Raw genomic sequence first — 27,868 nt, 5'->3', positions numbered from 1 at the left:
GGGTGTCTGTTCTGACTGTTCTTCTACATGTGGTATCTGGCTTGTGTAGCATGCACAGACCTTGAGACTGGAAATCATTGAAAACGAATCCATAAAAGATTATTCATGAGTTAGTCTCCTTGAAGCAAGAACTTTTATTTCTGGAATGTCTTAAAGGAAATATAGCAGAAGCATCCAGAAATAGCTAGGGAGTTTAGCTGTTAAAACAATTTTGTTGCTGTGTTTATTGGACTTTGACAGTTAATGAGCAATATTAACTTTGCTGGCATTTATATTTCTCTCCTACCCCTGTCTTCCAGGTTTGGCAGAGATGCTCCTCCGACATTTGTCCCCTGTACTGAGCGTCCTGCAGATACCAACCAGGTATAAATCAATATGTGAAACTATAACTCACTTCTCCCTTCTGCAGCACCAACTCTTATTGGGAATGGATCCTTATATAACAGGATGTCTTAATGTACTCTTTGGTGATGAGGAATGTGGGCTGAATTGGAGCAAGGCAACTCTAACCTGTACATGGTAACAGTTTTAAACAAAAAAACAAAACAAATCAAGAGTAGCCAAGCACAACTAATCAAGGGGAAGAATGAATAACTTTAACCTGCAGCTCCTTGTTTTACTCCTACTCTAGTTCCCTCCCTCACAATGTTCCCATGGAAGGGCCAAAACATTGGACTGTGGCTAACAAATTCATCACTTCATTATGCATGGGTTATCTTTGTGGACTGGTTTTAGCATGGTCTGGAACTGTAGTATATTCTCTCCAGCTGCACCCTGCCATACGCTGTACTTCTGCATTGTTTCCCTGGCATGACTTTGCTTTCAAGCCCATTTCCTAATATTATACAACAAACTAGAGCCTTACTTGTAACTATCTTTCTGAGCTTTGAAGACCTCACAGGTCCCTTCTGTGGCTGTCATAAAGCTGGTCTTGAAGTGGCAGAGGCTGCAACCCCTAGGGAGGGAGCCTGGCTTCTGTGTCACAAGCACACTTGCACTGGAGCTCCGGGAGCAATGGTTCCATGCTGCTATTGAGAACTATTGCTGCATTGGTCAGGGTACAGGTGCTTCAGATGGGTGCTGGAGCCAGCAATGCTATTTAGAGGGGTAAGAAGAGGCTGGTGAATGGGTGTGTAGGTGGGGACAAAAGGCCTGTATAAAACATCTTTAACTCACTTTTTTACCATACCACTGTACAGAATTGAATAAGACATCTTTCATAAATATAATCCAGTGATTCACTGGCAGCAGCACCTATGCTTGGTCATAAGACCTGGCAACTTGGCATACAACAATGCTTGCCCTAGCTAGAAAGTCAGGTTTTTTTTTTTTTTTTTTTTTTTTACAAGCAGCATTAACATTTCTATGTATGTGTATAGAAACAGACATCTGAAAACATTCAGCATCTATGTAGGAATGAATTCTTTTATTTTTTTAATTTTTTTTTTTTGAGCTGTTCCCCCCCCCCCCCCCCCCCCACTGCTGTCCCTGTAGTGCCACTTCCCATCGCTAAACTTAGTACTGATACTGATCAGCCTGACACTGGTATGCTGCTGCTTTGTTTATATGTAGTGGCTGCCGGGAGGGTCCTTATTGGCTGCCTGACTTACACTTTTACCCTCCTTCCCCTGTCCCCCACCTTGGGCTGTACTGAAGGTAGTAGCACAGGTGCAATAAAAGGAGTTTGAGAGGGGGTTGCCATTAAACGCAACCTGCTTCTGTTGACTAGAAAATCAGAGTGCCATGGCAGAGCCAAATAGCATGGAGCTGTATGAATTAGCATGACTGCTCATGATCAAAATATAAGCTATTAGGGCAGGTTGATGCATCGTGCTTCCAATGCAGCTCTGTGCTGGCCTGCCCAGAATTTTGCAGGAGCAGAGGTGGGATATACTCCTGTTCCAGAGCCCTCACACCAATAAAAATAGAACAAGGACTATGCCCAGAGAGTCTACCCATTTGCTGTGGTACCTTTTTCACATCTAATTGGACTCCCATGCACACTTTGCAGATACCAGACTGCAATTCTGAAGTGTTCCTCCCCCCCCCCCCCCCCCCCCCCCCCCCCCCCCAATTCCAGGACAGAGCACCTCAGCCCTTCAGTCACATAAAGGTTGAAGCATTTCTTCACCGGTGTGATGGCTAAAGATAAGGGAGGGTACCTTCCAACCTCTCCTCTTTCATGATATCCGATTTACTTCCATGAAGGGGAGTCCCAGCATCCCTGGGACTCCCCTATGCCATCAGAACCCCTGACCGGTGGCTCTGGTTGCTTGCAGTGGAATCTGGTCACCTGAGGGTTGTACTCCTAGGGACCTCCCCTGACCAGCCAGAGACGACTCCTCTTCAGTCACTTCATCAGTGGGGTCCTGGATTAGTGTTCCCACACTCAGGTGCTGAAGAGGGGTCAACAGGGATCCCTTCCCACCCCATCCAGGGTCCTCAAATCTCTAGCAGAAGACTCTTCCTACTCCAGCTTTCTGGACAAGCTGGGAAAAGCATGTGAGTTGATGAAGATAAAGATCTTCCTGCAAACGTCTTCAACTTCTTCCCAAGTCTAGAAACACTGGCAGAGACAACAGCAATCCTGATATCTACAAAAACTGCAAACCAGAATGTGGGGATTAATCTTAAGTAAAGAGAACACAGCTCCCCTAGATTAGGAATGTTGCAATTACCTTAGCATTTAGTTGCAGTATCTGCTGTTTAAAAAGCAAAGAAAACAAGGACATACTCTACTAGAGAAGAACCCTCAGTTACTGGTTCATTTTGGTAAAAATGTTTTGGGTTTTTTTTTTAAATGTTTAATGCATGAATGTCCACACACCAAGGCTACATTGTTCACTTCTTACATGATTGTATTCAGAAACTCAAACCATTTCTTCCACCATTCCATGAGCTACTAAGGACACCCATGTTTCCTTATTACTTGGCCTTCAGTCCAGATCTGTCTCATGTGACACAACCGCTGCAAGCAGTAGAACCTATTCCTTACCATGGCAAGGGCCAGAGATTATACTTTCTTCTTCCCAAGAAATTCAGGGGGACTGAGCCTCATCCTGGGTTTAAGAAGCCTGAAAAAGTGTACAATTCAGGAAAAATTCTCTACAAATTCTCCAGTTCATCTAGCAAGGGGAGTGGATGTGACTTTTGGATCTAAAAGAATGCTTATTCCCATCCCTCCCACTGGCACTATCTGTACTTTATGGTGAACTCTTCCCACTATCAATACAGAGTGCTCCCCTTCAGCCACACAATAGCACAGAGGATCTTCAAGTGCCTGACTGGAGTAGCAGTGCAGCTACAGTGTTGGGTATCACAGTATTCCTTTATTTGAATTGGTTTGTGACAGCAAACTCAAAGGAAGAGGTGTGAATCTCTCTCTCCCTGCAGAAGTCAGTACAACTGCTACAATCAATTGGATTCCTACACCTCTAATTCCCTTTGGCAAATCGGATTCATTGGCATGTGGATAGATTCTCAGAGCTTTCCTCCTGTCTGATTGGATGAATACTCAGATTCCTTGCATTCAGACTATTGAATACAGATCAGTCCATGGCCAAATAAGTTCCTTTTGTTCTAGGCCACATGGCAGCATTAATTCACATAGTTTCACTAACATGCCTTCACGTATGCCTGCTGCATCGAGGTCTCCATTCCCAATGGGACCAACTCACTCAACCCCTGACGACAAAAGTGAGTCGAAGTGGAGACCTTGCTGCTGGGATCTCAAGTTCCCTATATCCATGAAGCATCTTTGTCTTGGTTCCTCACTGAACTTATATTGGTGACAAATGCCTTCACAAAAGATTGAGGGCCTATACAGGACCCTTTCAAACTCAAGGGACATGGCCGTTCATAGACAGCTTTAAATCAACCTAGAAATGAGCTTTTGGATATGCTCGAACAACTTTTACTTGCTTCCTCAAGGGGAAGACTATTTTCATTCAAACTTGACAGCCATGTTCTCTATGAATAAGCAAGGGAGCACGGGGTCATGGACTCTTTGCCACAAAGCAATCAAGCTATGGGCATGCAAACATCCAGCTGTTCTGCAAGAGGCCTACCTTTTGAGATCACCAACACATTAGATCTGCTCAGCAGTTTTTCAACAGCACGAATGGTCTTTGCAACAGTCTATCGCTGAAAGTCCCTATAGACTAGACTTATTTGTGTTACAGAAAACTGGAAAAGTGTTTCTCCTCTCTTCCCAGTGAGCACAGATCAGCTCGTGATAACTTTCTGCTTCACTGGAATGCATGCTTTCCCACCAATTCCACTGATGGGTCCAGTCCTTGAATACTCTTTGCATCATTCTATCTGTTCCTCATAGCTCCACCATGGTCCAGACAAGTTTTGGTCTGTATATCTAGTATAGCTGTCCAGCAGCCCTCTGATCCTCTTGGCTCAGATTAGTCTTAACTCAAGAGGCACATCTAGTTCAGCTGAATCTTCCCTACCTCAGCTTGATGGCTTGGATGTGGTGTGCTCGGTATCACTACATTATCCTTACCCAAGCAGATTGAAGACAATTGTGCAGATCACCTCTCCTGGGTGCCTGATTTAATATTGAAATGGGCTGTACAGTAAAAAGGAGGCATTAGGGGAAACTTTGCATCCATAACACCTCTTCTGCATCGGGCACCCAGGAGAACTGACTGTCAGTGGGTTAGAAAAACAGACAATTTTGAGCATCAGGTTTCCTAACCTGTGGCTGTACACTTTATTTTTGTGGCTGTACACTTTATTTTTCCTGTTCTCCTATTTTTCAGTTCCTCAGACTTAATATCACCATAATATTAAGTCAGATGAACTACATAAAAGCAGTATTTTCTCCTTTTTTAATAAACTTTGGGTGCTCCTCAATTAACACCTGCTCTGGGGCAGATGTAAAACTTTTAAGAGTAAAAATGTTTTTTTTTTTTTGTTTTTTTTTTTTTTTTTGGGGGGGTTCAGGGGTGGGGAAGGGGGTAATAGCTAATAGCCTCATCAACAAGAATTTACATGTGAAGAGCACTATTAGCTTTGCACTACTTTGGATGAGCATTTTGGATGTGCTAATCCTTCATTGCATGAGTGGTTTTGGCTGCACGGCTAAGTGCCTGTAAAGCAGTGCACTCAGCTGAATGCACTATATTGCATTGGCCTGATAGTGTCTTCTTAAACCCCCCCCCCAAAAATAAAACTAGAAGAGCATCTGCTTTTAAATGAAAAGTATTTTCCACCTTACACCGTGGGACTGTGTTTTAGTATCAGTTTGTATATAAACCCAAAGAATTGATCCAAGATGGTGCCATGAAGGGAGGACTGAGTTAGAGCCACTCTCTGAAAATTAGCTTTATCTTCGAATCTACATGCTGCACACAGAGGGGAAGGATTCGGTTTGAATTCTCTGCGCCTACCCCATCCACCCCGACTCAACCTACCATTGAGGGGTTCTTTGCTCTGGCGAATGCATCGACACCCCCCCCCCCCCCCCCAGGAGGGAGGTCCACAGCAGAGTTGGGGGAGGAACACACCCTGGCTTTGCGAGACACACAAACATCTTTGAGCCCCAGGGTTCCCGAGACTCCTTCTCCACTATTCCATGACTCTGCTTGGGTCCTGGGTCAGGCTCCATGGCAGATACAGCCAAAGTGAAGCAGACTGCAGAGGCAGGACCCGGAGCATTGGCTCTACATCTGGCGCTACAGGCCCGATGGCTCCATCTGCGGTGTGGTGGGCCGACTTGGAGGAGCAAGCTCAGCTGGGCCTGAGCGTCTTGGTAACTACTCCACTGGAGAGAGAAGAACTGACAGATGAATCTGTAAGAATTCCAGGTGCAGTAAGCACTGCTTTCAGCTCTAAACTGCCTAAACCTCAAGTGATTACATTAGAAGCAGTCTGGAATGCTTTAATTTCCTTGGAAAATTTGCTTTCTGTATTAACTATGGCTATAACAGATTCACAAAAAAAGTATCCAAATTATGGAACCATACTTAATTTGGACACAAGTTTCGCAGCTACAAGAAGTGCAAAGAAACTTATTACAAGGAGAAGTAGTAACTTCGAAAAGAATGGGGAATATGGAAAATGCTCTCAGATACTTAAATCTTGGAGTTTAAATTCTCCTCATGTTAAAGTTAATATCTCCATGAGATCAATTTAAAAAATATCTGGATATACTTCACTTTCCTTTGGATGCTATTCCACCTTTATCCAATATATATTTCTCATCTTCAGAAAAGAAAGGAAACATGCTTCTGCTGACTCACCTCAGAATATGGGCACGAACCTCTCAGCCTTACTGGAAACTTCAGGGGAGGATCAAGTGAACTTCCGAGGAACATTGCTAGTAACTTTGTTTTTCCAGTTGATAGAGATTCTATATTGAGACTTTTTCTTCGTAACAGAGAATAATTATACTACGGTCAGAAGATATGGGTTTATCCCAATATTACCAGAATTACCCAAACCTGCAGGAAGAAGCTGTTAGGAATGTGCCAGGAGGCTAGACAACTAGGAGCACAGATTACAATTAGATACCCTTGTAAATGTGTAATGAAACTTAATGTTTGGTATAGCTTTTTTGAGCCATCCTAGCTGCGTTTCTTCTTAGATAATTATAAGATTGAGGTCAGTGTTACTTAACCAGATCAGGGTATAAAATGTGTATTTCTTGACTCCCTTTATTTCTTGTTCCCTTTATTCCAAATTTGTGTTCTTGTAACCCTTGGATCTGTTAACTTATACATGGTCTAATAATTACCTAGTACTAGGCAGATATATTGTATATCTTTAAAATTATTTGTAAATGGCCCTTTCTAGATTGAATGATTTCTATCTAAAGTTGTTAATAAATGAATAAATTTAAAAATAAACAAACCCAAAGGATTACTGAGCTCTTTGCTTTCTGCTTCATTAGTTATCTCAGAGCTGTAGTAGCTTACCATGCTCAAATAAAGGGTAAGCCAATCTCTACTCATACCCTAATTTCCAAGTTCAGGAAAGGCTTATGCCATAGTTTCATAACTATTAACCCGATTAACGGCGCGATTACACCAGGCGTCGCGCAACGAAGGGGTTTTCCCCTTTGTGCTCCCCTTCGTGCTAACCTTTGTGCTCCTTCTAATATAATTATATTTGTTTGTTAATAATTTAACTTATTAATGTTATTTAGCTTTTTGCTTTGTTTAAAATTATTTCATTATTGACGTTTAAATGTATTAGACTAAGGAATTTTACTTCCTACTTATTCTGTTTCATTGTAAACCGGTTTGATATGCATTTTATGCAGGAAAATCGGTATAAAAAAACTATAAATAAATAACTGGAGGTTTATTATCTGTTCATGGGACCTAAATGAAGCTGTCTTTAAACCATTAGTCTGCTTCTCTCAAAGTAGAAAGCAATATTCCTCATAGCAGTAACATCCACAAGCTTCAGACTTTAGTTTATCCTGTTTATATCAAATTCTATAATAGTGGTGCTCTGCACTCATCCAGAATTTTTTTTTACTAAAGGTAATATCAGCTTTCCATGTTAAGGTGTTGCTATCTATTTTTCCCAAGACCACATGCCCAAGAAGGCCCTTCATACCTTAGACTGTAATAGGAGCCTTGGCTTACAAAAGACCTTTGCCCCATCAGCAGGCAGCCTAGGTATAGCCATGGCCAAACGTTGTCCAACTGGATTGCAGACTAATCTGTAGGCCTGCTAGCGTATAGCAGTGCACAATGCAGAGACTGAGCTATGGTTGCATCACTGGCTCACTTGCAAGCTGTACCACTTGTAGATATCTTCAAATCTGCAACTTAGTTGACTGAATATACTTTTTCATCCCATTACTGAATGGCCAATCTCTCAGTGACTAAATTTGGACATGCAGTTTTACATAGCCTGTTCACCCCCCACAGTGGGGGGGCCTGGTTGCTTATTCCAGTAGCTGCTCCACGGCAATCCTCAGCTTGGGACTCCTATGTAGTGGAAAATTCAGCCTAACTGTAAACGGTGTTCTATGGATAGCAGGATGAATTAGCCATGCTAACAGCTTCCCATCTCCCTTGAGTGTTAACAAGTTAGCGTTTGATTCTAAAATCATTAAGGGGATTCATGAAACACCCAAGCAGGAATTCCTGTATGTAATCTGAGCAAAAGCTCTGGACTCGGCTGTTCAGTGCTTCTGGATGACATCTCGTATGTAACTGGTTGCATCCTGCTATCTATGGAAACCAGTTTACAGCAAAGCAAATGTGCTTTGCTTGATTTGTATCCCATTAACTTTCTGGTTTCTACTGTGCATCTTAACCAGAACCAGTGCTAAAAATGTAATGCTTGTTTAGCACGAGTCTTACATCAGCTCTTATCTTCACTTTTGTCTTTTCTCTTTCCCTGCTCCTCTGTCCCCATTACTTTGTCTCTTTGAGACCTAACCTGAGCCAGCAATCCTTGCACTGTCTGGCCTTGTGGGGTGTTTTTGTTTCCTTCTTTTGCAGCCCTTCTAGCTGCAGCTGCTAGAATTGGACTTGCCAATAACCTGTCTAATGGCATTATTACACTTGTTTTCTGCAGGTTTTTTCCTCATCTTATACACCTTTAAAAATTGCTCCAGCTGATGCATTTGTTCTGGGTTTTGTTTTTTTTTTTTGCAACTTTATTAGAGATAATCACCCTGAGGTCTCTTGAGTCACCTTCTTGGTTTTCTAGCTTAATGGGAACAGGCCTTTATTGGTCTCTGGAACAGTGAGTTTATTAAATACCAGGAGATTCTCTTCTGGCACCCCCCCCCCCCCCCTTGCAGAGCAGGTCCTTGTGCTGGGCCCGAGATTGGCATGCGTCTGAAACCTGAGGCACACTTCCTGAATCTGGTCAGTGCTGGAGTGATGGCTCCACCGCTGCCCAGGGCCTGTGCACACTGTCTTCAACATCCCCAGCTGCTAACAGGGAGCAGAAGCTGGGGCTCTAGCATGGCTGTGCAGAATATTGTCACTGGATCACCAAGCCCCTCCACTCTTATTTAATTGTTCTTTTATGATTGTGCAGAGTGGGTTTTTGATGGCTTTTATGGTATAGTATTAATGGGACATGATGGGGGTCTATATTAAAACCTATTTAGCTGGATAACTTGTTATCTATCTAAATAACTGTGGCATATTAAGCCACTTATTCAGTTAAGTTATAGCTGGATACATAATTATCAGGCTGGCATATAGCCAGAGGGGGGAGATCTGGAGAGGGTCTGAGCTATCCAGCTAAGGTATCTGGTTAGGTTAGCCTGATAACTTGCTACTTATCCAGATATCTTAGTCTACAATTCCAAACTTAAAAGGGGGGGGGGGGGTGTTCCTGTTTGCTCTCCAGCAATGTAAAAATAGTTGGGAGCCATGGGCCTTTCAACTTCTGTTTTAACACTGTACGACAGCAGTACTTAGCTGGATTTCTTTTATTTTTTATATATAATGTATAAATAAAAATATACTTGCCTTCTGTCCCATATGCCCTGTCATGACGCATGCACACTGTCTCAGATGTGCATATGTGCTTGCTTAGCCAGTGTCCCCTTCCTTGGACTGGCTAACCAATGGCACTACAGCAGCATCCTGTAAAGTTCTGCAGTGGCAGCCACCCCTTACCCAGCATGCAGCAGCAGCCACCTTTTACCCTTCCTCCTCCCTGGTTAGGATGCTCACTGTGTCCATGGCCCATTGTACTGCCCTTCTCCAAGATCAGCCTGGCCATTTCCCCAGAGGCCTTACTACCTCAACAACAAAAAATTACTGAAGGTAAAACACATCCTCTCATTTTTTGTTTTCTGGGCTACTGCTGTCTGTCAAAAGGTGATGATAAAGTGACTGCATTGTCCTCCCTCCCCGTGCTGTGATGTGGTGTTCTCTGCTGGGAGGGGAGAGACTAAACCAGCACAGCCTAGCTAGAGCTGAGAGGGGCTGCTCTCTCGAGCTGAAGGAGGTCCTCACTCTTTTTTTTTTTTTTTTTTTTTTTGTACTTTCCTATGCTATTCTAGCTAGAGGTGGTCTCTCTTGCACCCTGCTGCTGCTTCTACACATGTTCTGGAAGTAGAGAAGCTGATTGGGATTTTTTTCAGCAGTGAAGAAGTTAGTAAATTTGTACCTAAAATTAGGTCCCTGTCTTTCACAGTTGTAAAATCTCCACCATCTAGCTCCAAGCGAGCTGCAGTATAGGTAGGGGGAGTAGTGAGAAGAGGATGCAGTGGCAGGCAGGTGTGCTGCTTCTTAATATGTAATGTCATTCTAGCCCACTTTCCTTACAGGCTCTGATGGGCAGGGGAAACCTAATGGATGCTCCTTATTTCACCAGCTTGGTACAATTGAACACTCCCACCCTCTGAAGCCAATGAAGATAGTGAATTGAATCTAATCTTAGGAGCCTTAAACTTTTCAGCCCCTCCCTAAATTGCTGATAACCTGAGCTGCTACTGCTTCTCCCTGTAGGAAGACTTTTATATTATGAGGCTCTGCCCCTTGTTATCTTATCAAGACTAAGCCCTGCATCATTAAACCTTGGAGGTAATGGTTAGATGAGAGCCCATATACCTGGAAAAGAAGGAAGATGTGCATGGGATTTACAATGCTCAGCTTTAACTCATGAATTTAGGGGTTGTGAGGCAGTGGTTGCTAGTGCCATAGCATGAAGTAGGTGTAATATTTATTGGGGGGGGGGGGGGGGAATTGTGCCCACAAAAACTTTAAATTCTGCATACTTTATATTGGTTAAAATAATATCAGTCTGTGTAATTCATTTTAAAATGTAATAGAGAAGTTATTACTCAAGATGCAGACTTTTTAAATATTTTGAATAGAAGTACCCTGTAAGAATGTTCTTGCCTACTCCCCTGGCCTGACCTTTCATTCTGCCTTCTTAGGCCCTAATGCCTCTGCTCTTCACACTCTCTCCCCTCCCCCTCTAGCTTCATTTTCAACTCCTTCCACTCTTATTTCCACCCCAGCCCTCCTTCCTCTCCTACTGCTCCTCCCTTTTGTGGGCATGTTCTCACTCTCCCACTCACAGATGATCCCTCTGTCCTTATGCACCTCCTCACACAGGCTCCCTCAGTTCCAGTTACACAGGCTCCCTTGCAAATGTCCCTCTCTCACACCTGCCTGCTTCCGCTAACACATACACATCCTCACTTGCACGTACAGGATCCCATCTCACTCACATATACAGCTTCATAAGCTCAGATTTCTTGCCTCTTACGGAGGTCCTTATTGACGGCTGGGCCTATTGATCTTTGCTGTGAGCAGGAGACACTTTGATTGCAGCCTACCACCCATCTTCAAAATTCTGCACAGAAAAAGAAAGTTCTGTGCAAATTCTATGCTCTGTCATAGTACATACTCCTGAGGAAGTAAGATTTTTTTTTTTTTAATATAGCCTTTGGGGTTTCAAGTTTCTACTGCATTACTATAGCTTAGTTTGGGTGTGGTGTTGGGAAGAAGAACTAACCCATTTCTAATTTATATACAAGAGTCTACCTTCAAATTTTTTAGGATTGCCCCCTTAAACACCACATTTAGACTGACTACCTGCCTCCAGCTGTGAAAAAAGTTCATGGTGTATTTTGCTCCACCTAACAAAGATGCTTTATACTATTAAGACAGTCCTTGTAGGATCTGTGAATTAATTAAATCTTGCACGGGCTTAAAGTTTAGGGGGGTGTACTTGTTTTTCAGGCTTGTAGCATGTGCATCTGCGAGCAGCCCTCAACTATGTATGACATGGGCCACATTTCGCCTGTATGGCACAGATGCCGGAAGAAGCAGCAGCACCACCACCAGTCACCAATGGAGATTTACCACAACAGGTGCCCTGCTGGGACTGGGCGCTGTCCTGCTGTATGGAAATCGGGAGAGAAAGGTGTGTACTCTTGGAGGTGCTCTCAGAGGAAGGAGCTATAGGCGAAGCCAAGGCCCTACCTATCTAGCTTCAGTAGAGTGGTTTTTATCTAAATAAATCCCTTGGTGTCAGTAGTAGCTTAATTGAACTTACCCTATGGGATTTTGAGGTCAGATATGTACCCAGCGTTGCTGGAGCCTAATGCATTTGTGTTCTCCCCATGCCCTCCCCCCCCCCCCCCCCCCCCCATCACCCTCCTTGTAGAAAATTACACTATTACAAAGTAATAAAAATTGTATTTTTCCTGTACTCCAAACCATAGAAATTTTTTTTAGATTTCACAGTTCCAAAAACTGACAGAGAAAATCAAATTCTTTCCCACCTTGGAGAAACAGAAGCAATAGCAGTCTCACCTTCCTCCTTTACCAGTCCCCAGCAGTCTTTCTCCCTTTCCCACCTCTGAGCCACACTCATAGGCAATGCAAAAAACAGAAACATCACTATTCCTCTTTTTTTTTTTTTTTTTTAACTTTAACAAGGGGTGGGAAGATTGTGCAGGTACATTATAACATATACAATATCTGGACCTTAGTCCAATATATCAGCATTCATTAACACTCAGACCATGTCTGCCATTTCCAATATGGAGACTAGACTTCATTCTGCTCTCTTAAGAGAGTAAGTCAATTTTTCCAAAGTTGCAATATTAATAACTTTAGCCTCCTACCATTCAAGGACAGTTCTTGTTTCCACATATGTACTATAAGTCAAACAGCATGAAGTAAGTGACTTAGTCAATTTCCTGAACTCCTCATACAACCCCTTACCCTCCCAGTAACCCACCAGCCAGATACCAGAGTCTTTGGGATGTGATTAACCATCAATTTGACCTAATATACTCAATGTAGCCCTAGAAACTCTCTACCCTTGGGCCGTTCTACCACATATGTAAACATTTGCCCCTTATTCCACAATCATGCCACCATAAAGCACTACTAGGATGATTTTAGCATAAAAGAGAGGGTGTGATAAGTCTGATGGACCAGCTTGAAAAGCCATTCTCTCCTCTGTACAGAAGATCACGTGGGAGGCCCTCCGTATTTGGTGCTGTTCCATCTCGAGCTTCACATGCAAGACGACTTCATTCCAGACTGACATTAAACCTGATGACATCCTCTCTGTCTATATCATTGCTAAATTTTGTCAATAGTATAGCTGTCAAACATCCCCCCCCCCCCCCACACTTTGAACAGGAGAAAGCTCTTCCAAGCCCTTACTTTCCTCCACTGTATCAGGTACACCATGCAATTGCCCCATGTCCTTCTGCAACCAGAAATATAAAAATTTAGAATAAAGAGGGATTTCATATTCTGCCAAAAGGTCTGCAAAGATCCTAACTTGAATCTCCTCAAATAATTGACTTAAAAATCTCATCCCTTTTCCCTACCACTCTTGCATAGCTGGAGGAAAAAGTGACTATCAAACTGCAGGGATTCCTTACCAATGAGGTTATGTAGGAAAAGGCCATACACAAAATGCCTGCATGCTTATTAACATCTTGCCATAACTGGGGTACAGTGACAAATGGTTTGGCTTAATGCAGAGGAAGAGGGCAACTGCAATTTTGCTGCTAAGCTAGATCACTTGGTACAACCCTCCTCCAAGGATATACAATGTTATAAGGGGTCAGTACCCAACACCCATAAATATACCAGCCACTCTGCCATAGTTTCTTTGTTTTAATTCCCAGTATTTTAACCTAGATGGCCTCCCATCCCACAGAAAAGTAAGAATGCTGCTCTTCAATCCTGTAAAAGCAGAAAAAGGGACATTACTTTATCCCTTCTCTCATGTTCCACATAATCTAGGCACAATTGCCATTTTAACCAACTGCATCCTTCCCATCCAAAAAATGTGTAGCTTTTGCTGCTTTGATAAATCAAGCTTTAATCTTACCTATAATAAGGGTATAGTTTAAAAATATAAAGTTGGGATAAATCCTTAGGGACCCATATACTTAAACCCTGTTTCAGCTATTTTAAATCTGTTCAAGGCTGGTGGCAATCTAACCTGAGGACCTGCTAGTAATACTTTTGGAATTGGAATAATTAATTACATATCCTGATATGCCACTGTCCATCTGCAAGATATTCATTAAAGCAGGAAAGGATTGATGTAGAGCTGTAATAAATAGCGTATCAACAGCATACAATGAGACCTTATGAATCAACCCTTGAAAGGTGAAGCCTGACACCAAAGGAGAACTCCTAATTGCCTGTGTCAATGGGCTCAATTGCCAGGTCAATTGCCAGGTCAAAAAGTGGGCACCCTGTCTAGTGCCCCTGCCTGTTGAAAATGGGATCAATGCCACCCCATTAGAAAGGACTTGAGCTGTCAGATGAGAATATAATGCTTTAAGCAATAAACGAGTGTGGGAATCCCTATTTCACCAACAGTGAGAAGATACAACCAAGAAATACGATCAAAGGCTTTATCTGCATCCATTGATACAATGGCTATAGATGTCCTATTTAGGGGCTAGAGCTAGGATGTTAAATAACCTCCTAATATTATGACCAACCTTTCACAAAAACACTCAGATCAGAGGAGACCTGAACAGGAACTGGCTCCTCCATACATAACTGAAGGCTCTTAGCCAATATTTTAACATCTGCATTTATTAATGAAATAGGTGTATAGGAGGCAGTGTGTTAGTGCTAATTCATAAGTCATCTAAGGATCTATCAATGTCTCCATCAGACATCCCTTATAGGCATTAGGTTCATGTAGACCGTTAAAGACTTCACATAACATAGGAGCCACAAGGTCGGCACCAGCCCTATAAAAATGTTTGTTTATTTGTTGAGTCTTATATACTGTCTGGTTTCGCCATCGCAACGGTTTACAAAGTTTTGATGTTTTAACAATTTTCAAAAAGGTTCGTTCAAATGGTTGTTAACATAGAATTATAATTTTACAGTGTCTAAGGGATACCCATCTGGGCCAGGGCTTTTGTCTAAAACCGATTTCTGAATTGCACTAATAATCTCTCCTGGAGTAATAGGAGCTGTTAAACATCCCAAATCTCCTTCAGGTACTTTAGGAAGTCCTAGTGGATCAACAAACTGGTTAATCTCCTCAGGCATAGGGTCAGACTGAGCAGAATATAAAGTTTCAAAATGCCTGGCAAACAATTTATTATGAAAATTTTGTCTTTATTCATTTTCAAACAGTTACACTACAGCAAGAAAACAACTAAGATTGAGCTCTATGGTTTGTTCTGGCCATAGGCTCGTGTTATGTATTCACATTACAAACAACTAACTACGTACCCAACAAGAACCTCAGCTCTTCCCTCCCCCGGGTAGCACAGTCTTGGCTGCCAATTCTCCAGCTCCTCAGATGATCCATCTCATCAGCAATAAAATTGCAAATTTTAAAAGTAATTTAAAATTAAACTCTGGGCTCTGTGTGGTAATGATTGTGTATATAAAGTTCCAGACCATCAAAAAAGCTTTCCTCCGCTTATATATGTCCCACTTTTTTCACATACTTTTTGCAAAGACCCATGATGAGTACACATCGAGGAGTTCACCGAGCCAATTCCACAGGATCGTTTTCTTTGCTAATGTTAGCACTTTGCGGATCCAAATTCTGGAAAATCTTTGCCCCCTGTGCCACCCCGCTTAAGTTATCAAAAAGTAACACATGCCGTTTGATATGTAATCCTCTTCGAATATAACGGATCACCCGTTTCCAAAATGAACTAATATCAGATCAAACCCAAAACTGAGGGCCTAAAGTTCCGGGTGCCGGTTTACATTTAAGACACAGTTCAGAGGCAGATAATCTTATTTTGCATACTAATTGCCTAGGAATATAGTAATGCATTAAGAACTTACATTGTTTCTCCTCAAATCTATATTGCTGGAGAGGGTGCAGATTCATTTAAAACAATCCAGATATTGCTCTGAATTCAAGTCCAAACAGAGCTCAATGCTCCAGCTCTGTATAAATTGGCTACAGTCCATAACAAGCCTCCTGTCCATCAAAAAACGATAAGTAAAGGATACTTTGTGCTTAACTGGAGGATCCAGTGCTTAACTGGAGGATCCACGTCAAAGAAATGTGATAGATATTTTCTGACATGGCCCCAATCTCCACCCCTGAGAGAATGAATATAATGCCTAACCTGAAAGTAGACATAAAAGTGTTTTCTGTCTAAAGTAAATTCTTCAAGCATTGCTGGAAAGGTTTTGACAGTTCCTTCCTCTGTAAAAAAAAAAATAAAAAATAAAAAATTGAGAAATCCATAGAACTCAAAGAGGGTCTGGTAAGACCAGATAGGAAATCTCCATTACTTACTAATGGCTACACTGCATTTACTGAACTGTTTAACTGGAGCACAGAGCAGAGAAATCTCCATGCGTGAACCAGTAGAGTCAGCAGAAAACTGTTTCAGCATGGTATCGGTAAGAGTAGTGGGAGAATGCAATAGAAAACCCAGCTTAAATAGGGAGAACTTCTCCTGCTCCATGTGGGTAGGAGTATAAAATTGTGTTCCCAATAGCCAGTCAGCCGCATGTCATAGAGTTCAGGCCACATTATAAAGTCTGAGATCTGCTAGGCCCAGGCCCCCTTTATCTCATCTCTGGGTAAATTTATATAATGCTAAGTGTGGCTTCACTATTTTCCAAGGGTAGGCATACTATAATAGCTTTGCAAAGCTGTTATAGTCATGGGTGGTTAGAAAACAAGGTATCATCTGAAACATGTAAAGCCATTTAGGGAGCACAATCATCTGAAAGAGGTTTACGTGGCCTGACAAAGACAATGGAAAATCCTGCCAATGTTGAAAGAGCGTTTTTATGGAAACTAAAAACCTCTGGCAATTGATTCTATACAACTGATTAGGCTCAACAGGTAAAGTGATGCCCAAATAAAAATGTCCTCCATTGCACTGGAAAACCGTCTCCCGTACATGCTGTCAGGTGGGAAGTGCTTCACATTTTTCTAAGCTTAATTTCAACCCCTGCTACTTTGTCATATTGTGCCATTACATCCAATAAAACAGATAATGATGCTTGAGAGTCTGCTATATGTAACAAAATGCCATCAGCGAAAACTGCCATCTTAAATCCATTTTTACTTGCCCAATCTAAAGGAATCCCTTTAGTCTGAGCATTGTTCTGGATGTGCACTTGTAGGGGTTCTAAGGCAAGGCTAAATAGCAAGGGAGAATGGGCATCCCTGTCTCACACCTCTAGTTAAGTAAACAGGATCAGAGGTCCATCCATTTACTGAGATACAGGCTTGCACAAAATAGCCATGGATTCCAAAAAAGGACAGTGATTGAAACATAAAGCCCCACTCAAGACGATCAAATGCCTTTACTGCATCCAGGCTCAACACCAACGATGCGAATCTACCTATGTTTACTACTTTCTAAAGCAGCAATTATCCTACTCATGTTCTTAATGGGATAATAACCTTTCACAAACCCAACATGCTCATTCCCAATAATAGTAAGTAATAGAGTAGCTAAACGAGTGGCCAATATTTTCACCAAAAGCATAATGTCAAAGTCCAACAAGGAAATCGGCGATATGATGCTGGTAAGACCAAATCCTTCCCCTCCTCTGGTAAAACTATAAATGGTGGCATGATTTGGAGCCAGTGGGAAGTGTCCTAGGTCAATTACACCTTAAAAAGCTTACCCAAAGGAAGCAATAACTGCAAAGAGAGGAGTTTATAAAACTCCGTTGAGAATCCATCTAGGCCAGGGGCTTTCCATAATTTCGCTGCTTTAATACCCTGTAGTATCTCCTGTAGGTGTATGGGTTGATTCAAGGACTGTAATTGTTCCAGAGTCACTTGTGGCAATGGGGTAGACTGCAAGTAAGCTGTAGCAGCTGATACATTTCTGAGGGAGGCCAAGGCTTGGTAATAAGCTTTAAAAATTGCACTGATATCCTTCCCTGAGTTAACCACCTCCCCTGACTCATTCCGCAACTGAACGACATGCCTGGCCTGGGTCCAGTCTTTTTGTTAAATTAGCCAAAGATCTGCCTACCTTGTTGCCATGTTGATAAAATGTACATTTATAATACATAATACCTTCCTTAGCTTTCTGATGTAACACTATATTCAAGGCAGATTGTGTAGCCAGAAAGCGTTCCCTGTGGGTGTTAGTTGGAACTTGATCATAGCTCTGTTTGTCTCGCTATAATAGTTTTTGTAGGGTTAAGATTTGTGCTGCCCTGGCTATCTCCCCATAGCACTTCCTTATTGGTATTCCAAAAAAGTATTGGTATTTCCTGGTGTCCCCCCATTAATGGCCAAAAAGAATTCCCAGCTGTTCACTAAAAAAAAAAAAAATAAAATTCCCTAAAAGCCACATCCTTATAAAAATAACAGGGGAATCTCCACGTCAAAGAGCCAGGCTTTGGGCAAATGCCCCCCTACCCCCCAGGTCCACCCATACAGGCGCATAGTCAGAGATGAGTTGACCAATTTCTGAATCTACAAGCTGTGGAAAAAAACTTTCATGGATCAAAAGCATATAATCTATGTGAGATCGTGTGTTGTGAACGCGAGAAATATGCGTATACTCTTTCTCTAAAGGGTGGATCGTGCGCCACACATCTACGGCTCGATACAGTAAGGCCGCGGTAAAAACAGTGCGGCAGTGTCAGGCGCACCCTTCCTCCCCGCACCCACAGTTCTCTTCACTAACTCCCCGATACTCTCCTCTAATCGCATGCAAATGCATGCCGCGGCTGTGAAGCGTTAGGGAAGGGTTATGCCCGCGCAACCCATTTTACTGTATAGGCGCTGTAACAGCGCCTATACAGTAACCTGGGTGCGCTGGTACCTGTCATTTCAAATGACATTTGAAATGACAGGCACCAGGAAGTGTAAAAAAGTGTAAAAAACAAAAAACCTGTGTGTTATATAAAAAAAATGTTAAATACCTGTCGGAGGGCCGTGGTTCCAGGCGGCCGGTGGGCGGCGGGCAGCCATCAGCGGCATCCGGTAGTCCCTTCTCCCGATTTCGCACGGGCGGGTCGGCAGCGAGGGGGGGGGGGGGGGGCGGGCAGCCATCAGTGGCATCCGGAAGTCCCTTCTCCCGATTTCGCAAGGGCGGGCAGCCATCAGCGGCATCCGGAAGTCCCTTCTCCCGATTTCGCAAGGGCGGGTCGGCAGCGAGGGGGGGGGGGCGGGCAGCCATCAGCGGCATCCGGAAGTCCCTTCTCCCGATTTCGCACGGGCGGGTCGGCAGGCAGCCATCAGCGGCATCCGGTAGTTCCTTCTCCCGATTTCGCACGGGCGGGGCGGCAGCAGGATCCGGGAGCGGCAGGTAGGCAGCAGCGGGGTCCGGGGGGCAGCGGCAGCAGGATCCAGCGTGTTCGATCGGGCAGGCAGGTAGGTGGCAAAATAAAGATGGCCGCCTGCACGGGAAAAGCGTGCAATTGGCCGCTGAAGACGTGACGTCACGACGTTTGGCGTCACGGGGTGTGACGTCACGTCTTCAGCGGCCAATTGCAAGCTTTTCCCGTGCAGGCGGCCATCTTTATTTTGCCACCTACCTGCCTGCCCGATCGAACACGCTGGATCCTGCTGCCGCTGCCCCCCGGACCCCGCTGCTGCCTACCTGCCGCTCCCGGATCCTGCTGCCGCCCCCCCCCCCCCGCTGCTGACCCGCCCGTGCGAAATCGGGAGAAGGGACTACCGGATGCCGCTGATGGCTGCCCGCCGCCCACCGGCCGCCTGGACCCACGGCCTTCCGACAGGTATTTAACATTTTTTTTATTTTTTTATATAACACACAGGTTTTTGTTTTTTACACTTTTTTACACTTCCTGGTGCCTGTCATTTCAAATGTCATTTGAAATGACAGGTACCAGCGCACCCAGGTTTTTTTGTTTTTTACACTTTTACACTTACCGTAGCAGGCCCGAGCCTTGCTACTTTTTCGTTTGTTTTTTTTTTTGCTTCGGGAGGAGGGGACCGGACAGGACCAGGGCGGGTAAGCAATGTTTTTTACACTACACTACACTACACTAACTCCTACTAGGGGGAGGCGGTAAACTAGCAGGTTAAGGCCGCGGCAGAACAGCGGGTTACGGAGGAGATAATATTAGCGCCCGTTACAGTATCGCAGGGGAATAGCTAATTCCTTCATTATACAGCTTTTTCGTTCATTTACATGCCGGGTGCAGAAAGGGTTTAGGAAAGGGTTTAGGAAGCGCTAAGGACGCGTGAAACTGGAGACTGTATCGCTGAATGGCCTTACTCCTCTGTATTGTGCGCTCCCAGCACGTTACAGACGGGGAATCTTTAACTCAATGTTACTGTATCGACCTGCTAGTAAATACAGATTAGAGCAAAGGTAGTTTACCCCGCTTACCCACTGTGGACTCCGGGTGTGCCCTAGTGGCGGAACACTTTAAGTAGTTACTAGCAACGTAATTAAAGTCTTCCCCCCCCCCCCCAAAAGGACAGGCACAGGTCCCTAGGGTAATAATAATTTTGCTATATTTGTGAAAAATGAATGCTGATAATTATTTGGGGCATATATACCTCATAACACTAAAGGTGTCCCGTGCAGAAGACCCTCCACAATGAGGTAACACCCCTCTTTGTCTTGAAAGATGTTAGTATCTTTGAAAGAAATGGTTTTAGTTATCAAAATTGCCACCCCTGCTTTCTTGGGCTGGGATTGAGTGGAGTAGACTTTCTCCACCCACTGCCTTTCCCATGATCTACAGCATCTCAGCGCGTTTCCTGAAGCATTACAATGTGCGCCTTCCATCTCTTCAGTGCTTGCAGTATTTTTGTATCTTCACTACACAACCACGTTCCATTAACGTAAGCTGCTAAGTCATCCAGCTTGAAAGAGACATGGTCTGTCTGTGGAAAAGTACATGACCCAGTCAAAGCCCCCCAGCCTAGGCTCTAACTTCCTAATGAACAAGCTTGACACCCTTCCCCCCCCCTTCAGAGCCTGAGCCGGCATGACACAAAGCATGAACAGAGCTACCTGTTACAGAACCCTGAACCCTTTTATCCCCCATACAAACACCCTAAATAGTACCATAAGGTAGTAATCATAACACCCACAAAGTGCTCAAAATTGAGCTGGAGCCAACGTGATACAAATGTGCTGGGGCCCCACTCCTCTATGTGAACATTAAGATTAGGTACAGAAAAGGAATAAACTAGCTTAAGATTGTATAACCCTGATGAGAAATATGAAAATACCTACACCTTTGAAAAGAAACAGGAACATTTTTTTTTCAGAGAATACATCAGTGACAAAACAAGAGCCTGAGTCAGTAGCAGATAAAAGCATCAAAACAATTCAAGATCCGTCCACTGTAGGTGGCTACAGTGTTAGCCACGCATGAGCCAGGCAGAAGCCTCTCGTCTTCCATCTGAAGACACTGGTAAATTCAGGCATGAGCGAAAGAAATCTGCTGCCTCCTGCGCTGATTCAAAGAGGTGGTTAACGATATAGGTAACTCGCAGGGGCGCAGGAAACTGCAGCACAAAGCACGCTTGGTTCTGCACTAATTGAGAACAAATAGAAATAAAAAGCTTTTCTCTTAGCCAAAACCACTGCTGAGTAATCTGCAAAAAATGAGCATGGGGTGACCATCAAAAGCCAGTTCCCTCTTCTGATGATATTGCCTTAGCACTTTCCTCCCTCCTTATGCTTAAAATTTTAAGAAGCATGCAATGACAAGTCAGGGCCTGGGCCCTATCACACAACCCCATGCGGTGTGCCTGCGCTATCACAAGTTTCACAGGGATCGAGGCAAAATTAACTTCCGTTTGTAACCACATTTCCAGCGCTCCTCTCAGATTGCGATCACCCACTGTTTTCGGGAAGACCGATAAAACGCAAGTTATTCCTGCTTGAACGATTCTCAAGGTCCTCCATCTTTAAATCAGATTTTGCTGCCTCTGACTTTAGGGCCTCCACCTCCTGCTCTAAGGCCTGCAGCTTCACATCTGCTAGACAGTGGGAGTTATTGGCCAATAACACTTGTAAATCATCAAAATGTGCATGTATTTTATCCAATTTTGCATCCATAGCATTTAACAAAGGCGGGGTGGTCTCACTCGTGTCACTCCCCCCGACACGAGAGACGGTGGATCACTTGGACCGCCCTCCATCTTGTTTACCCCAGGTGCTGGCTTATTTTTCCTAAGCATTTTTGCCACCATCAGAGCTTGAAACTAAAAAAAAAAAAAGCTCCAGCCTGCAATATGCCTGGTAAGTGGTCCTTTGCCGAGATGTTTTGTCATTGCATTGGGAAGCAAAAGAAGCAGATGCCCCACAATACAGAGAGTGGGACCCCGGAGCTAACGAGGCTCATGTTGTCCTCGTGCTCTCCGCAAACAATTTATTAATATCTGCAGAGAAATAGTTCATCACCCCATCTGAATCCTGTATCCCATATATTATAGAATCTCTCTAATTCATTCTTTATCCACCCTAGCAAGCAAAGCATCTGCCTTATTACCATGTTCATAGTATTTTTTTTGTATATACCTGAGACCTTTCAGTAACATCAGTTTGTAAAGTTTTTAATTAACATCATCATTCCTCATAAAACAAACCTATAAATATAAATCAATTTTAATAGTAATCCATATTAATAAAAACTATTTCAAAGCAGGTAACAAATAGAGCATCTAATAAGAGCAAGGATAAAAAAAAAATGCAACTTTAAACATTTCCCAAAAAATCAATACGCATAAAAAAAAGTTTCCCCCTGTCCGTATCAGGGACCTTTTTATTTTCAGTCACCCTGCGCTTATGGATCGGGTGAGTAGGGAACACGCAAGCACCCCTTGCTGTTTTTTTTTTGGTGCCATGTGTGTTTACTGTGCTGGCCCCTCCTCATTGTTTTTTTTTTGTTTTGTTATGTTTGTTTTTTAATGTTTAATTTTGTTTTCTTTTTCTAATCAGGACCTGTGCAAGGGTATTAGGCACCCTAAGTGAATCTTACAGCTTTGTACCTGGCCTTTCTCCTCATTATGGCCCTCTGTACACCCACTTTAAAACTATATGCATTTTATCAGAAAAGATTTTACATGAAAAAGGACACTTAAAGTACAGTCTCTTGAAGTAAACTTATCACAACACTGTGTATATTATATTTATATGCACTGCTGTAATGTCAACCAGAAAACCCTGCAAAAAAAGCTAAAACTACATTTGGAACACATATGGTATTAAGAACTATTAACGTATGTTAAATGTGGGCTTGGTTATCAGAAAGCCATGAGCAAATTAAATTTCAATTACAATATAATAAACCTCCTATTCCAAACAGTGCTAATTGCAAACATTATGCCAGGCTCTAAAATATCAATACACCACCTATTAGGAGAACAGAACAAGCCAAGCTGCTATAGATCCCTACATTAAAATGACATGTTAGCAAATACTTAATCTCAAACACACATGCAGAACATACAGACCCTCACAAAATAAAATGACTATAAAGTATAAATGGAAAAATACAGTAAAAAAACTGGTGCACTACAGACAAACATCACCATTCTTCAACACAAACCAAATCAGGAAATATAAAAGTATAAATCATAATAGTAAAACCATACTAATAAAAATATTTCAAAATAGATGATCAACAGCACATCCAATAATTAAAAACTTTTTTGATTTTTTTTTTTTTCTTATTGATTTTCGTTAATGGGGTGTTTATTTGACCGGTATGATGTTTTTAACTATTTTATTGGTATTTGGGAAATTTAAAAAAAAAGTCTCCATAGCTGGGAACGTTGGACTTCCTGTCAGCTTGAGATTGATATGGATTAGTGGGAAGGGAGGAGCACAAACTTCCTCCTCTCGTGTACATACACGTTCATCCTCTATGCTCACACAGATATATACAAACACTCTCTTTCAAAACTCAAGCATGCTCACAGGCACACACACATGCTGGTTCCCTCTCACTCAGGCACACACAGGTGCTGGTTCTCTCTTAGGTGTGCAAGGGCTTTCTCTCTCTCAGGCCCGTGCACACAGACACCCGCAGGCTCCCACTGACTCAGACACACGTACATTCCTCCTCCACTTATGCTGGTGAGCCTTATGCGATTCTCCAGCAGCTATGGGCCTCCTTCAGTTTGACCACAGAGTGGGATAACATCCCCTGTCGGCCATGGGTTACAAATGCGGCTGGCAAATAAAGGCCCCTGTGTGCCCCATACAGCCTGGTGCCCAAGGACGTTGGCCCTTCCCTTGGTACACCAGTGTCTGAGGTTCACCCTGAAGGTTTTCTGCTCTATGGCTGAGGGTACTGCTTAGCCCTGGCTGTTACCAATGTGGTTCCACAGAGTGATCAGTAGAGGGCAGTGTAGTTCTTACCAGCTGCCCCTTGTCCTGGCTCAGAGACCGAGGCCTCTGCCCTGCCAACTCCAGATGAGGATGCCTGACCTACACTGCATCAACCCTGCCTCTTCACTGTGGCATGTATAGTCTAGTAATCCTTTTATATTTTCAGCAAATGTGGGAGGTCATATTTTAAAGTGTTAGGAAGATCTGAACAGAGATCTCTTGTCTTGCTATTTGTTGCTGTTCCTTCTATTTATTTATAAAGCACTATTAGACATACACAGGACTGTATGGATACAGACAAGTCCCTGCTCTTTGGAGCATAGTCTAGTCAAAACACACAGACAAGACAGAAAAGAGGCTTTAGTGAATACATTTATTACAATAAACCATTCTTTAAATTCAGCAAGAATCTGATCAGAGAGGGGCAGGATTTAAGCTTTTAAAAGCAGCCTAAAAACGGTGGAGGTTTAGGCCTGGATTTTCTTATGGCGCAGAGCTCATTGAATCCCGTGGTAACGGGGGGGGGGCAGGCCTGCGAAAGCTGGCAGCAATCGCACCACCAAGGTGTTATCGCTGCCAGCTTTTGCACCCAATAGCGCCACCATGAAAGGTGGCGCTATGGGCACGCTACTGGTGCCGATAACGGGTCTTATCTTATTGCCACCAGTGAAGTTACCGCCGCATATGCCCCGACTCCGCCCCTATCAAGCTATTGCACGCGAAAAGTCCCTTTTCGTGTGTGATACAGATAGAAAATGACCCCCTTAGGTGGAGCTCTAATATGATCAGTGAAGGGCATGGCTCATGCTCCTCTCACCCTCGCTGGAGAGCAGTGGTACCTATTGGTTTTCTTTGCCCAGGGTTTGTGAATCCTACACCTATCTATCTCTGCTTCCCCCTCCCCCATTAAAAAAAACCCAAAAAACTCTAGGCTTTGCTGATTTCTTTTTTTTTTTTCCCCATTGCAGCTCGCACAAGAGAGTCAGGACGCGACGTCTGGATCTCGCACAGTTCCCGTGCCACCGAGTGACTTGAAAGCATCCACTTCCTCCTCCTACCCCATCTACACACGGGAGGAGGTACGGCGCCACGTGACTTCGATGGATGGCATTTGGGTCACTCTAGGGAAGGAAGTGTTTGATATTACGGAATTTGTAGACATGCATCCTGGAGGGAACCGCATCCTGCTGGCTGCGGGGGGCTCACTGGAGCCGTTCTGGGCCATGTATGCTGTCCACAACCAGAAGCATGTCCTAGACATCTTGAGTGCCTACAAAATCGGGGAGCTGAGCCCTGAGGAGGAGGATGTGGCGCCCGCAGATCACTCGGATCCGTATGCCCAGGATCCCCCACGGCACCCTGCTCTGAAGGTGAACAGCCTCAAGCCCTTCAATGCAGAGCCTCCAGCCGAGATGCTGACAGAGGCCTTCCTCACCCCCAACGATTTTTTCTTCAAGCGCAACCACCTTCCAGTGCCCCGTCTCGACCCTGCTTCCTACCAGCTAGAGGTGGGGGGTCGGCCAGGGCGCCCCTCGTTGTTCCTATCCCTGCAGGACCTAAAAACGCGCTTCCCACGGCATGAGGTGACGGCGACGCTGCAGTGTGCAGGCAACCGCCGCTCTGAGATGAATGCCGTGAAACCCGTCAAGGGCCTGGACTGGGGCATTGCAGCCCTTGGCAATGCCAAGTGGGCCGGGGCACGACTGCGTGATGTCCTGCTGGCCGCTGGCTACAGTGAAGGGGAAGCGGGCGCCTTACATGTGCAGTTTGAAGGGCTGGACCGGGACTTGGCGGGGACAGGCTATGGAGCCTCCATCCCTTACCATGTGGCCATGAGCTCTGAGCATGAGGTGCTGCTTGCGTACGAGATGAATGGAGAGGCGCTGCCTGTGGACCATGGCTTTCCAGTCCGTGTGATTGTACCCGGTGTGGTGGGGGCAAGGAATGTGAAGTGGCTTGGTCGCGTACTGGTCAGCAAGGAAGAGAGCCAGAGCCACTGGCAGCAGAATGACTACAAGGGCTTCTCGCCCTCTGTGGACTGGGACAGTGTGGACTTCACATCTTCACCTGCCATCCAAGAGCTTCCTGTGCAATCTGCCATTACTTATCCCCAGCCGAATGCTGTGATAGCAGAGGAGGATGGCAAGATCACAGTAAGGGGCTATGCCTGGAGTGGTGGTGGCAGGGAGGTGGTGCGTGTGGACGTCTCTCTGGATGGTGGCAACACATGGCATGTAGCTCAGTTGGCAGGAGAGAAGCAGGCTCCAGGTCGGGCCTGGGCCTGGAAGCTGTGGACGCTGACAGCCCCGCCGCCCACAGGGAGGACTGAGCTGGAGATCATTTGCAAGGCTGTGGACAGCAGCTACAATGTCCAGCCTAATACCGTGGCACCCATCTGGAACCTGCGTGGTGTGCTGAGCAATGCGTGGCATCGTGTTTGTGTTCGGGTGAGGAGAGACTGAGGCAAAAAACCAGAGCGCACGAAAACCTCAAAACTTCTCCCTGGATGGCTGCACTCACCTAATTGTGTTTGTTTGAGGGGGAGGAGTGTGGCTTCTGAGGGTGGGTCTTTTGCCCTGTTGCCAGCTTGAACAAGATGCAACAACCATCTCTCATATTGAAAGCTGGTAAAAAGGTGGCAGAGAAGTAGCACAGCCTTGATTTTTGCATTGGCGCTGTATGTACTGTCCAGGTTAATGCACAGTCCTGGATTCTATGCACCGAGCATTGTTGCCAGAGGCAGAAGGGGGGGGTTCTGTTCGTTAGAATGGTCTCCTAACACCAATTTCCAGCAGCAGGGCCCTGGGAATCTGTGATGGGACTTGTACTGTCTGCCAGCAAAAGAGATTCTGCTGACAAGGTACTTTATATTTGATAGAAGGTGGCTTTGAGCCTCTCACCTGCCCAGTAAAGCTGTCATTGACTCCCACTACCTTCATCCTATAACCTTGCTTCATTTGGGGAATAATTACAGCTAAGCGCAGCTTTTGCAGAAAACTGAATTATGTGCTACTTTTTTTTTTATTGTTAATATTTGCAGTGCTGGCTTTAATAATATTCTATTGGGAGGGGGCCAGAGCCCAGACAGGGTGCTCTGCCTAACAGTTGGAACCTTGTCTTCCAGCTGTACTGATGTTCAGGTGCCGAAAGGTCAAGAGCACAGAGCTGGTTCTTTATAAGTTGTCATTGCGGCACCTTTTGTGCAGGTTTGCACTGTTGTGCAGTTTTAGCTCTCTCTGGCCTCCACCTTGCTCCCTTTTTTGTTCTTGGGGCCTCACCCCTACCATCGTAAAGGCTCTCTAGTCTTGCAGCAGATCTTGTGTTTTGATTGAATTAAATGTTTCTTTAGTGCTTGGGGGCAGCAGAGAGGATAAAGTCTCCTCAGGTAAGCAGTGGAGGGCAACTACAGCCCTGCAGCTAAGACCTTTTTCCTGGGCTGAAATCTAACACCATTTTGCCTCCGTTTATCAGAGCAGTGCACAGGGCGTGCACCTGTTAAAGTCAGGCACAGCTACCCAGAGCTAATCAAGTGTAAAGGTTTTACTAGCATGGGGGGGGGGGGGGGGAGTATTGTTAAGAGGAATGAGATGGTGACCATACTACCTTATTCAAGTTCGTCAAAGCCTACTTGGAACACTT

At 44.2% G+C, this 27,868-nt stretch overlaps 1 protein-coding gene across 2 annotated transcripts in view; it reads left to right on the top strand.

The window, feature by feature from the left end:
* The window catches only part of LOC115087494 (sulfite oxidase-like), a 35,869-nt gene extending 8,325 nt beyond the window's left edge, over positions 1-27,544 (top strand). For both annotated transcript variants that reach the window (XM_029594759.1, XM_029594760.1), the window contains exons 2-4: positions 300-363; positions 11,691-11,874; positions 25,198-27,544. In XM_029594759.1, the coding sequence (XP_029450619.1) occupies positions 311-363; positions 11,691-11,874; positions 25,198-26,691 (1,731 nt within the window). In that variant the 5' untranslated portion in view covers positions 300-310 and the 3' untranslated portion in view covers positions 26,692-27,544. The remainder of the gene's footprint in view (positions 1-299; positions 364-11,690; positions 11,875-25,197) is intronic.
* The last annotated feature ends 324 nt before the right edge of the window (positions 27,545-27,868 follow it).

Source organism: Rhinatrema bivittatum, chromosome 3 (genome assembly GCF_901001135.1).
Source record: "Rhinatrema bivittatum chromosome 3, aRhiBiv1.1, whole genome shotgun sequence".
In the NCBI taxonomy this organism is placed as follows: domain Eukaryota; kingdom Metazoa; phylum Chordata; class Amphibia; order Gymnophiona; family Rhinatrematidae; genus Rhinatrema; species Rhinatrema bivittatum.
This window is presented reverse-complemented; position numbering and strand designations above follow the sequence as displayed.